Source organism: Gigantopelta aegis, chromosome 4 (genome assembly GCF_016097555.1).
Source record: "Gigantopelta aegis isolate Gae_Host chromosome 4, Gae_host_genome, whole genome shotgun sequence".
Lineage (NCBI taxonomy): Eukaryota > Metazoa > Mollusca > Gastropoda > Neomphalida > Peltospiridae > Gigantopelta > Gigantopelta aegis.
Window position 1 is genome coordinate 103,139,414 of NC_054702.1, and position 14,219 is coordinate 103,153,632.

General features: G+C 36.3%; 1 protein-coding gene across 1 annotated transcript in view; it reads left to right on the plus strand.

Annotated features, from left to right (window-relative positions):
• Positions 1-784: 784 nt before the first annotated feature.
• Positions 785-14,219, plus strand: part of LOC121371631 — a 39,011-nt gene continuing 25,576 nt past the window's right edge. Inside the window, exons 1-7 of the mRNA XM_041497661.1 lie at positions 785-869; positions 4,582-4,634; positions 5,698-5,773; positions 7,205-7,284; positions 8,372-8,429; positions 9,522-9,598; positions 10,961-11,044. Coding sequence (XP_041353595.1) covers positions 797-869; positions 4,582-4,634; positions 5,698-5,773; positions 7,205-7,284; positions 8,372-8,429; positions 9,522-9,598; positions 10,961-11,044 — 501 coding nt within the window. The 5' untranslated portion in view covers positions 785-796. The remainder of the gene's footprint in view (positions 870-4,581; positions 4,635-5,697; positions 5,774-7,204; positions 7,285-8,371; positions 8,430-9,521; positions 9,599-10,960; positions 11,045-14,219) is intronic.

Genomic DNA, 14,219 nt, shown 5'->3' on the forward strand with positions numbered 1-14,219 from the left:
TCAGTTCCGGGTATTATAGGATCCCCGTGACAAACCTATAAATATCGTCCTAAATCTATTTCTCGTTCCGGCCGGTGCATAACGACTGGTATATCAAATGCCGTGGTATGTGCTATCTTGTCTGTGGGATGGTGCATATAAAAGATATGTTGCTACTAGTTGAAAACTGCGGCGAGTTTCCTCTCTATGACTGTGTTAAAATGACAAAATATTTGACATCCAATGGCCGATGATTCATAAACTAAATGTGCTTTGGTGGTGTCGTTAAACAAAAACAAACTTTTTGTTACACGGATTACAACTAATTTTGATAGAAATACATGGTAAAAAGATCTCAGGTTAGCATATTTTTCCAGAATAAATGTATAATTGTTGCCCGAATTTGAGGTTTTTTCCTAGCACTAGACACCCCCTTCACCCCCCCCCCCCCCCACACACACCCCACCACACACCCCCCCCCCCCCCCCCCACACCCACACACACACACACCCTCCCCCCTCCTCGTACTCTTAAATAATAAATGCAGTGGGGGGTATAATATCTAGTGGGGAGTACAAGCTAGATTTTTATTTTATATAAAGTAGGACAGAAAAAAAAATACATTGTCGTCTGCTAGTAGGGGACTATCAGGGTTTGTTTGTTTTTTAAGTTAATTTTATAGGCAGTGGAAATTGTTTGGTGTTATGGAACCTGCAACCATCTGGATGTTAGCATCTCGGAAACAAGCGAGGTATTCCGATTGTTTCCAACAGAAGCCTTCATCAATGATCGGTAATGTCCGTAATGTAGATGAAAAATGGCGCAGGAAGATGAACTTCAAGTTTTAGAACATATGAAAGTTTTGGGGCTTACACTTGATGCAACAAGTGGTAATAGATGATGAAATACAAACATAACACTTTGCTAACAATACTAATCATGGGATGCATATGCATAATTTTTTTGCTTGTTGCAAATTACATTTTTGGATATCATATTATACCAAGCATTTTAAGGTGTCACGTTGGTTTTCTTGATGTTTTGCTGCAATAAAGCGTTGCTTTGCGATTAATAATTTTAGTTTTGAAAAGTAAAGGGTAAAAAAGAAAAGGAGTGCATGCAGACACAATAATTTACAACAAAAAAATACATGTCATGTCAACATTTTGTTTTAAAATGTTTTTGTTACCATGGCAACCATATTTATATTACCATCCACATCCCAAACTCAGAAACTGCGTTCACCAAACGGCAAAAACACGAATACGATATTTACTGAAATGTTATTCTACATTTTTCAGCTACAATACATGAAACAAATTAGATTGTAATCAATTAACGTAAAAAATCAAAAATGTGGATGTAAAACTAATCCATTCTAATTTCTAGTACTTAAGAAAAGTGAAACACCCTCCGGTAAACAGGAAAGAGTGCGACATTTCTAACTGCGTTCAGACACATGCATTTGCCAAAAATATCTTAACGTGCATGTGCGGTTTCATCATTTTTAAAGGCGACCGGCCTCGGTGGCGTCGTGGCAGGCCATTTCTGAGGCCACTACATGAAAAAATCCAAATATGTTTCTTGACTATGTAAACACTTGACAAACACTTAGTTTAATTGTTTTTTTTTTTAAAGGCAAAAATTCATCCCTTGTCAGGCATTCTGGTCCGGTCCGCGTTTTCTTCAAAACACACACATCGCTAACATCAATTGATAGGCATTACGTTTTATTTTTACCATTTGTGCAATAGTTTTTTCGCTAACAAATAGAATTTTTTTTTTAAAAATGAATTGATTCTTAATTAACACAATTTATACACTCAAAATTATTTACAATTGTTATGAATGGATTATGAATACTATTCACTACAATAGCTTGGCAAAATAAAAAATGTAGCATACCTTTTTTAGATCAAATATAATAATTGAAAACAAATTCTAACAACAGGGGTCTTAAAAATCTTAAAAATTAAATGCTTTGGCCGTGTTGATCTGACACGTGTGAGGTCATGTGACACACACCGAATGTTAATTCATCTTTCTCCATTATAAGTCAATTCTGTGAGCCATGTGGACCCGATATTGGTAATTTTAAGGAATAAACAAAAACCACTTAGTAAAATTAATAGTTTTGAGGATTTGTAAAGTTTTGTATTTAGATACTTACTTTTCTGAACTTTATTGTTTATGAAAATGTTCCTGAACTGTGAAGAAAAACCTCATAAATGAACGACATGCCGATGACAACAAATCAGATGTTGATTGCGCGAACCATGCACGAGAAAACAAAGTGAACAGAATTGGAAGCATAATGCAGTTAGGGACGTTTACGATATTTTTAATTTATGCAAAACAATTTTAAATAACCTCCGTTATCACTATATTCCATACAGCGGTTACTAAATTTTAAAATCATAATAAATGTAAGTAATATCACCAGATTAAATGTATTATGGGAAGCCATTAGAGTCGAGTTGGGTAATTTCGTACGGTCAGCTAACTCCGTACACCCAAATAAAACATGTTATACATTCTACGACTCTGTGTTTTCATCACCCAGAATATTGTTATGTCATCTTAAAATAATTTTCATGGCCTTTCCAACTATTTATATCCATATTGACAGTTAGCACTGATTGGCTGAGAGTTCTTCCTGCAACATAGCTGAACAACCCACCCATGACAAGAAAGGCACCAATTGTTAATATTCTATACACTGGTTATTATGCGTAATTCATGTATCCTGAATAAATCATGAATATCGAGTATTGTGATATTAAACATTGATAATATTTTTGAACTTAATAAATGTTATAAATACATGTTCAATTTTTGTTATAAAACAAACAAATTTTATACATAAAAAGTGTGCTGAATTAGCCTCAATTTTTTTGTTACATGCAAAACAACACACCCAGAAACCAAAATTATGCTCGCATAGGTGAATAGCCTACTTGTCAATATGTGGGGGTCTGAATTTTTTATTTTGTTTGGTTAAATTGTTTTTCTCCATATAGTAAATATACTACCTTTAAAATCAATTGTAGTTTTGTTGATTAAACAAATCAGTCACTTCGTACCATAGTCATTTAGTTACCATTAGTACATTGACTAGCAACCGATTAAACTATACCACGGTGCGGATCCAGGTGTTAGAGGTGGTCTAGACTCGTGACGAAACGTAGTTTTTTTCATTTATTTTAAAGGGCCCAACAACGCAGTCCTCAGTCACTCCCAGGCTGCAACAGTTCCCTTCGAGTACCACAACTATAGAAAGCATAAATAAATTAAAAATGTTAGGAACCCTCTGCCTATTAAACAACTTAAAATTACAGACAAATCAAAGTTCATCCTAGTAAAAACATTTCAAAATAAACTAAACAAATTACTGTCTGCAGACAATGTTTATTTTTGTATTCCTTTACGAAGACAAACCGTGACCCATCTATACCCTGCAATTGCATAACCAGCAGAAAATTTCCAACCCCACATATACCTTCCATACCCACAATATGTGAAAAGAAACACTGCAACCCCCAAAAGACTGAAAACCACGTCATTAGGCTCTTCATTAAAGTGTTAATGTACACACACACACACCTGCCTCTCCTGCAAAAAAATCCTGGATCTGAACCTGAAACCATACATATGTCATTATCAAATGCAATCCAAATATGTATCAGCCTGGTGAGATTTTATTCATAGCGACCCAACTGTACGAACTTACCCGATATGGTGTACGAAATTACCCGCCTGATGTACAACATTACCCACTTCCAGTATCAAATGGTAAACAGTTCATAAACAATTTTGAAATAGAGCATACTCAAAATGTTCACAATGGGTATAACAGTGTGCATGATTGCCATCCATATTTTCACGTACACATCAGTTGAAAATGCATCATATTTTGATTTATGGCAAGCAGGGTAATGGAGTACCGGTAGGTTGAATACAGGTTGAACACTGTCAGCGAGAAGTGGCGAGGCACTTTAATGTCAGTCAGAGTATGATTGGGTGGCTGAAGCAATGACTTCAAATGACTGGATCTGTTTTCTATGCACAGAGACCAGGGCCAGCATGAAGCAAAGCAAAAACACAACGCATTTTCAACTGAAGTGTCAGTAAAAATGTGATGGCAATCATGCACACTTTTATGCCCATGGGCACAACATACAGAATTTCAAACATGGGTCCATTGAGACAACCCATTTGTTGGGGTGATAGTTGGTACATGTGTTTGCATAACTTTTACCTTTTTGTTGTGGCCTCTAACTGGAGGTACCATTACTGATATTGAAATCCAAATGCTACTTTGGAAACTACACTCTGGGCCTAATCCATGAAGGCCATACATTCCTTCTTTCATAATTAGTGTGTTGGATGGGCATCATTAACATGTGTAGTACTAACAATATGAGTGACCCTTCAATAGTGATGCTGAGTGTATATACATATGTATGTATGTATGTATGTATGTATGTATGTATGTATGTATGTATATTTATCGTGCAATCACTGTATATATTGGCAAGATATGATCACTAGATAAATAGGGAATAACTGGTTACTGTCTTAATATTGACTTTTTCTTTTCAGATGATGTTAAGAAGGCATATAAAAGACTTGCATTACAGTACCACCCAGATAAGGTAGCAGGAATTTAAGTGGCATTTTGTCATGTTAATATTGCATGTTGTTGACGGGGTTTTTTTTAAGTGTCCAGATTAACAGATTTTAATAGTAATGAACCATAATAGAAGAGTTAATTTCTTTAAAGCAATAAATGCAGATAAAAACGACAAATATTTATATTACCAAAATTCTGAACTGACTGATAAAAAACAACTTCTTTATGTATGTTTTAAGAAAATATTTCTGTATTAATCATTAATCTACTATTTCATAATCAACTCTTAACCAGACCTTGCCATTTACGGTGAGCTATCACTCTCGCTCGCCGTTACTCCCCAAAGACTAGTTCACGGTTTGTAATTTTTAGCTCCCCTTTCCTAATTTGTATAGTATCAAAATAGTAATATTTTATATGGCTCCAAGTAACCTAAGTTAGGGGAGCAATTAATTATTCCCCTCAATTTTTTTCATGGCGAGATCTGCTTCAATGGCTTTGGAATTTTGTAATTAACGTGTACTGATATATGATTGATGATGAAATTCCAACTTAATGCTCTCGTTCCAACCAGTGCACCTCAACTGGACAAAGGCCGTGGTATGTGTTTTCCTGTCAGTGGGAAAGTGTATATAAAAGATCCCTTGCTGCATTAGAAAACATGTAGTGGGTTTCCTCTGATGACTACAAGTCAGAATTACCAAATGTTTGACATCCAATAGCCGATGATTAATTAATCGATGTGCTCCAGTGTCCAAAACAAAACACACTTTTTTCATCTTTTTTTTTTTCAACTTAATCCCAAACCATTAGTGACATTTGTTCACATGTTGCAGCAAATTGGTCCTGTCTAATTAGGAAATCATTTTATACAAAAATATCATCCTGTTTTTTTCAACTAATTGCATATAGGTAATTCCATAAATTATTTATATATGTATTTAGTAAAATATTCTCTGTAATGTGTCTGGGCATGTTCTGTGATGTTTGACACTCTTATCAACTGTTTGTTTTGTTTTTTTTTGTTTTTACTATTATTATTTTTCAAGGCTTTTGTATATTTTCACCATCTTTATCTTTTGCAGAGCTCAAATGATCCTGAAAGTACAAGGAAATTTCAGGAAATTAGTGTGGCATATTGCTCACTAATCCAGAAGGGAGGTTAGTCCAATACTGTCGAAAATTAACAATTCATAGCAATAGATTGATAACACATTAATTAAGTACACACTGATTATAGGGCCAAAAAACCCCATTGTAGGTTGGTCTTTTTTTTTCTTCTTTTCACTACATTGACTCCTACAGGTACAGATAAAATGTTGCATATACTATATACTCCTTTCAACTACATATTAATTTTTGTTTTAATCGGGGGTAGTGGGGGAGAAGAAAAAACATTTTAAAATATTAAGTAGGGATGTGTTTTTAGAAACAATCCGTGTATTTTAGGTCTAGGTAGAGTGGCATTTCAGATAACCTACTGTTATGCCCGGCACAGACGAGTGTTTTTTAATGCGTCTCGGGTGCACCTACCTGTGATGCGTTCCTTGATCCACTGACGATTTCTTTTATTAATTAATTTATTTATATTTTACTGTAGGAAAAATAACAAAGATTAAATGTAATTTATTAATACATTTTAAAACATAATAAACTTTACTTAAAACATTATGTACAATATACTATTACAATATAAATCTTTCTTATTTAACAATTGTTTGTTTTAATTATTATTATTAGGCATAGTGCAATGAATGCAATAATTTATATTTTTTAATCTCATCTATTTAGAAATGTCATTAATTACTCATGCCTAGTCTTTGTTTCAAAGATGAGCAGTTGGAAATTATTTGTGTTGAAACATTTACATGTTAGTAATTTTTAATGGTCGGGTCTGTTTTCACAGTTCTATTCATCACTGAAACCAATAATTGTTAATTTCGTTATATACAGATATATAGACAGATGATTGGTCAATATAAAAATGTGAACACAACGCAGACGCAAGTAGGCGCACACATGCGTTTTTAGACGGATGCGGTAGGAGACGGATGCGTTTGTGCATCTAAAATCAAACAAGTTTGATATTTGAAAAATCGACGCAGCGCTAAAAAACGCAACGCAGAGGGGGTCGCACACGATGCGTTTTTACTGCGTTCGTACGGATGCATTTTTTAACGCAAGACGCATGCGTTAAAAAACGCGCCGGGCATTAGACTTCAAGTTGCATGGATTATCTGGCTTGAAGTAGACACACACTGTCGTTTCCTCTTCAGCTAATACTCACTACTATATGATGACTTACTAGCACTTATTGCTAGCTTTATCTCAGATCAATAAAGTTTAAACTATTTTTGGCAATTTATTGCTACATAGCCATATAAAATAATGATGTCTTGTGTAGCTGGTTGAATGAAAGTATTTTGAGGACAAATTAAATGTACATATTTTGAGAAAATATTATACATGGCCATTTAGTAGTACATAAAAAGCCATGTGACCCTGCCTTGAAAGATAGTACATATATGTTATTAGTCCCCAACCCGTCCAAATGTAGAGAAATAATTTTAATAATAAAAATCACAATTTTAGTTCTTGCAGAAAATGGTCTCATTTGCAAATTGCAACCTGACAAGAAGGGAGATAACCAGTCAAACGTTGATCATTTTGGGGTAAGAATATACATTTATAGATGACAATGCTGAGCAAGAATAAACATGGCCTTTTTAATCTATACTACTAAAGAAAATTATCAAAACTGTAACATTGAAATTATTTCAACATTTATTTCAACCTTAACATGTACATAACTTACATGTGGCGATGTGCACTGGATTTCATTGGTTTTAACAAGATGAAAGATGTTTTAAGTCCCACAATGAATGTATAATGCCACTCAGGAGTGGAGCCAGGAAAATCACAAGATGTTATATTGTGTTGGATCTCCTCTAGCATCAATACATGCATTACCGTATTTTCCCATGTATTATGTGCACTTTTTTTTCTTCAGAAAATACAGATTAAAAATGGGAGTGCGCACTATACATAACAATAGAAAACACTATCTTTTAAAAATGTCCAGCGGTCAGCCATAAAAAATCGCCGATCGGTAGTTTATGGTACTTTACAGGTTATTGACAGTGTTCATTACAACAAAACACCAAAACCCTCTTTAAAATCGCTTTTCACTTGTGATGGTTGTAATAAATGCAAAAACGCTACCATTCTGCTGCCATTGTATACCACATGCCATCTCAGTTCGATCCTGTGGCCAGTCTCACCTCAGAAAAGCACTCTACCATTCTGCTGCCATTGTATACTACATGCCATCTCAGTTTGATCCTGTGGCCAGTCTCACCTCAGAAAAGCACTCTACCATTCTGCTGCCATTGTATACTACATGCCATCTCAGTTTGATCCTGTGGCCAGTCTCACCTCAGAAAAGCACTCTACCATTCTGCTGCCATTGTATACTACATGCCATCTCAGTTTGATCCTGTAGCCAGTCTCACCTCAGAAAAGCTCTCTACCATTCTGCTGCCATTGTATACTACATGCCATCTCAGTTTGATGATGTGGCCAGTTAGTGTTTGTGTTGTATGGTACATGTCTAGTTGACTAATTAGTTACTACATTTGTTTCCTATTCCAGAGCAAGTGTTAGGTTGATCAATCAGTATGACTGGTATATTGTATTAGGTGGATATCATCACCATTGTAAAATATTTAGGTTTTTAGACATTTTCCATGTTTTTTTTAGATGGAGACTTTTAAACGCTTGTTTCTGGACTGTATGGCAGAGTTTGTCGTCCAAAGAAGTGAGATATTTTCATATTTTTCAAAGACAAATAACAATTAAAAGCACAATTATAGTGTCTTTTTCCATTATCATTTACATTAAAACAAATTGTGTTGTGAATTCAAATAAGTATTTCCATTACATACACAGTCCAGACACTGAACATACTGTGTAAAATATATTTTGACGTGATGTGTTTTTATTGCTATATGTGTGAAAACCATAAAATTTCCTAGAAAAAACATTTCCACTAGCATGTTGGAAAAATCACAGAACCAAAAATCTGTTGCCCATTATCATGTAACATAATCCACCAATACCATGATTATATGAAACCAGTTTCTCATGGGTATAGAACTGAAAACGTGTTTCCTTTAAAATTTGAAATCCTGTGACTTGTACTTGGAAGTTGCAATTTAATTTACCATCAGTCAGATGTTCGATGATAACACATTAAAAATTGTTCATATTTCCTGTGGTATGTAATTTTTTTCTCTTTCTGTCACATGCATTTTTGGCCACTAATCTTAATAATCTTAATATTTGCACCTGATGCTTCCTGTTACAAAAATGACCCTGGTAAGTTGACCCTAAGTGAAGGCATGTGCCCCCCCCCCCCCCCAACCCCAACCCCCCCTCCCCCAATATCGTATCGAACCAATACAGCCAACTCTTATAAAAATTTAGGTCCAAGATTATATGACTGAAATGATGGACTGACAGGTCATTTTAATGTATGCACTGTACTGCAGAAAGTGGGAAAATCCTGAGAACTATGATGTGATTGTCATCGGCAAAAAACACATCGGGTTGCAATTAAACTGGGGTCGGATTTGGCGAACATTTGGAAAGGGTACAATAAGTTAAGCAGGTGAGCATTTTTGGCTTGTGACAGTGACTGATGACAACATCAAAAGTCATACATATGGAAAGCCAGCATTACACCTGCTGTTATTAGTTATTGAAGACAAAGTATATAGTAAAGTAGATTTAAATCATGTACATCAAAGTCACCCATTTTATTATTGAGTTTACCGTTTAAGTATAAGCTGTCTTGCTTACATGGATTATACCGTTTGATGCAGTCATACCACCTTTATATGAATTACAGAGGACAAAAGACAAACAACTAACAGCTTTTCCACAGAAGAGGAAGAAGAAAACCAATTTTTTGAGTTTCTATGCAATGTATGTTAATCATTTAATGTTTACTATTATAATGCATTTGAAACAGATCACTAACAATATAATTTTGTTTAATGTCTTACTTTGGTGGCTAATTTTCTGCTTTCTTTAAAGGGACATACCCTAGTTTTTAAACACTAAGGCATATTTTTTACTATTAGAGCCATTTTTGATAACTGAAATCATACTTTAGTTAGATTTTATTGTTTATATTATCCATTTCCGTAACATTCGAAGTGTTTTTGGTGATTCTGGTGTTTTAATATCACAAAATGCATTTCTCATATGTTTAAAAACACAGTTATGGAGTCAAGTTTTAGTCTATTTTTAGAGGGTATTTCACCATTTCAAAGTCACAAACTCATGTTTCACTCAATTGTAACTTTATCCAAATGTGTTACAGGTTTGTAGATTAAACTAAACTTAGTGTGCATTTTCATGGGTTGAAACTAGGGTATGTCTCTTTAATGCTGCGTAAGTAACATATAAGCATTCAGCATTAACCTTATATGAATAGCATATTGACAAAACTTTAAAATCATTTTGTGTTTTAAGCAGAGACTATTTTTGTTAAATATTTTTTCTCTTAATTATAAATGGCTACAGTGGAATAAGAAATTAATATGTTGTTCTATTAATAACAATGTAATGCTTGTGTATTTCAGACATATGCAGCCTCCACACACTTCCATATTTTTCCTTGAAAACTTATCTTTCTATGCAGCTATTTAATTTGAGGTCAAAGTCATTCTTACATCTCTTATATTACACAGTTGAGATAAGATGATATGTGACACTTGGTCTGTAAATCTGTTATTAGTCCCTTATTGGTCCAATTGGAGGAGAGTATAGGTGTCATTTTCATCCTTCGTGTGTCATTTTTTTGTCTGTCTGTCTGTCCCACATATAGTTTTATAGAAATGTTTTTTAATGCTTCAAGATATTGAGCTCAAATTTTGTGAATAGCTTTATTAGGTACTGTTACAGATTAGGTTTGACTTTCATGGCAATTTACTGTCAGAATGCTTGTTGCTTAGGGGTGGAACATATTTCAGTGGTAAAGCGCTTGCCTGATGCGTGATCAGTCTGGGATTGATCCCCATTTGTGTGTCCATTAGACTAAATGTCGTTCCACCCAGTGCACCACAGCTGGGGTAATAAAGGCCATGGTACGTTTTATTTTATCTGTAGGATTGTGCATATAAACAATCCCCGGTTTTCTGTCACATTATTTGTGTTTGTCTTTAACTATATGTCTGATTCCAATTAACCGTAATTAAATATGTTGAGTGCGTCGTTAAATAAAACATTTTTCTTTCTTTTCATTATCACAGCTGTGCTGATTATGTATTCTCACAATTTCAGAATGTCAAGAAGAATGACCATACACCTGCCGCACAAGAGAATCAAACACACTTGAAACAGGTGGACAGAAATAAACAAGAAAAGGTATAACAATTACATGGTTCTTTATTTTTATTTAAGTTATTGGAGCCTTGTGATCTCGGTTATGCTCAGTTTTATGACTACAGTATAAATGTAGTTTCTTTTTTGTTTTGTGAATTGGAAAGAAACAATTACTCGAGTTTAATCATTCCATGTTTCTTTAAAACAAGATCTGTAATAGACTTCTTTCCCATTCCACTGCGCATGTGCCCGTTGCGGAGTTACTCGAGGACGCAAACCATGAGATCTCGCCAAAATAGACCTATCTGCAAATTGGGGGGAAAAAGCAATGGGAGGCCACGACCATTGTTCAATTATTAACTCTTCCAATCGCATATGTCCGGGAAATTCGTTATCCTTCCATTGATATCCAGCCAATGGATATCGGAAACGTTTGTGGGTAATTGTTTCACGTAGAAAACTATTTTAATGTTACTGCAAGTACGAGGGTTTGTTCGGCACATTTTGTAGGAAGGAAGCCAGTGAACGCATAAGGCTTTAGTGATAAGGGACCAAAAACTTACCGGTTCTGTACAGGACGTTCCTACACAGGGCGGTCTAGTATACTTAGATATGGTGGAAAACACATTAACAGTAAAGAAAATAAATATATATTTTGCATATAAAGAAAATATATGTATATTTCAGATTGTACTCAATAAAATATATAAAGTGTGCGTGTGTAAATATAAAAAAAAATATATGTAGTCAGGATGGCTCTGTACAGAACGTTCCTATACAGGGCGGTCTAGTATTCTCTACTTAGATTCTCTACTTAACTTTTAATGTTATTATTACTCAGTATGTTTCAAATTTAATTATAAGTATTGTCTGTTATTTCTTTTACGTTCATCTAGGTATGAACCAAAAAATCATCCGCACACTTATGTGAGAACGGCTTCGCCGATTCACACAGTTTATGGATGATTTATTTTGTTCATACCCTGATGAACGTAAAAGAAATAACAGACACTCCTTAAATAATAATAATAATAATAATAATAATAATATATAAATATATATAGAGTGATGACGGCTCTGTACAAGATGTTCCTACACAGGTCCGTCTAGTATTTTATATACTTAGATATGGTGGAAAACACATTAACAGTAAAGAAAATAAATATATTTTGTATAATACTCAATGCATTCGTGTTGACACTGTATAAAAACATGAGTATGGGTAAACAGAACGGTACCTACCTTCACACACCCCCCCCCCCCCCCCCCCAAATCCCCCTTTTTTAAATTCCCACTTTATGGATATACATGTAACAGCATAAAATCTCTTCTTCTTTTTTTACTTTTCCCAATTAGATAGACACTAAGAAAAATGCAACAAAACACATTCTGATATATATATACACACACACACACACACTATATATATATGTGTGTGTGTATAAATATATACTCTTCAAAAAAAGAAATGCAAAAGGGTACAAATGGGTTATAACTCCGATTTTATGTTTCCTACCGGTTCATGCTTTGTGAATATAAGGTCATTGCATGTCCCAAACACATTCCCATGGTTACATTCGATAAAACGCAGCTACTGTACAATAAAGTTCCAAAATGTAAATATTCGCAGCCACGTGCAAACCATGTCACCACTGCACGTGCGTTGTCTGCACGTGCAACATGAACACCGACAGTATAAAAGTGCAGGGTGTTCGCTTGCCTGGCCTCTGTATCTGGCCGACATTTGACAATCCAGGACATGCCACGTCTCAGTGAACCGCAGAGAAACAATGCCATCGGCCGACTAGACGCAGGCGAATCCAGAACGGCCGTTGCCAGGGCATTCCATGTGTCCCCAAGCACCATCTCCAGACTGTGGGACCGTTACCAGCAACATGGATCAACACGTGACCTCCCTAGATCCGGTCGACCACGGGTCACTACCCCCAGGCAGGACCGCTACATCCGGGTACGCCACCTTCGGGAACGATGGACTACTGCCACCTCCACAGCCGCAGCAATATCAGGTTTGCGCAGGATATCCGACCAGACCGTACGGAACCGCCTACGTGAGGTAGGAATTCGTGCCAGACGTCCAGTTCGAGGTGTCATCTTAACACCACAACACCGTCGACTCCGACTGCAGTGGTGCCAGATTCATCGACAATGGCCTCAACTGCGATGGAGACAGGTGTGGTTCAGTGACGAGTCCCGATTTCTGCTCCGACGTCATGATGGAAGATGTCGCGTGTATAGGCGTCGTGGTGAACGTTATGTGGCAAACTGCGTGCAGGAAGTGGACAGATTCGGCGGGGGTAGTGTCATGGTGTGGGCAGCCATCTCACACACTGGCAGAACTGACCTGGTCCACGTGCAGGGCAACCTGAATGCACAGGGCTACATTGACCAGATCCTCCGGCCACACATCGTTCCAGTTATGGCCAACGCCAACGCAGTGTTCCAACATGACAACGCCAGGCCTCACACAGCACGTCTCACAACGGCTTTCCTACAGAACAACAACATTAATGTCCTTCCTTGGCCATCGATATCACCGGATTTGAACCCAATTGAGCATCTATGGGACGAGTTGGACCAACGCCTCCGACAGCGACAACCACAGCCCCAGACCCTGCCCGAGCTGGCAGCAGCCTTGCAGGTCGAGTGGGCCACCATCCCCCGGGACGTCATTCGTACTCTGGTTGCTTCAATGGGCAGGCAGTTGTCAACACGCGCGGAGGCCACACCCGGTATTGACTCCAGATGACCTTGACCTTGGTGGTGTGTCCTATCACTTACTCACAATGGACTAGAGTGAATTGTGAACAATCCTGCAACATTTGGTAATTATCGGACTCACCATTCAATAATTAAATCAATTCTCCAAATGTTACGACAATGTGGTTTTGCGTTTCTTCTTTTGAAGAGTATATATCTCTCTCTCTCTCTCAAATATATATATCGATCGATGCCATAACCTGTCGATGCCATAACCTATGGAATCTGTCAAATGTTTTGTTTATACTTTTTACAAGATAGTCTTTTAATCTGGCGTTATGAAAACCCTCGGATACAAGTCGCAGAGACTTCGTCCAAGTTGTTGCACTGCTGTTTAATTTGAACCATTACGCTGTAAATTTCTCTGCCATTATAGCATCTAATTCGAAATATTTACATGTTAGTTGCCACAGTTTAACATCTCCTGCGAAGCTAATCA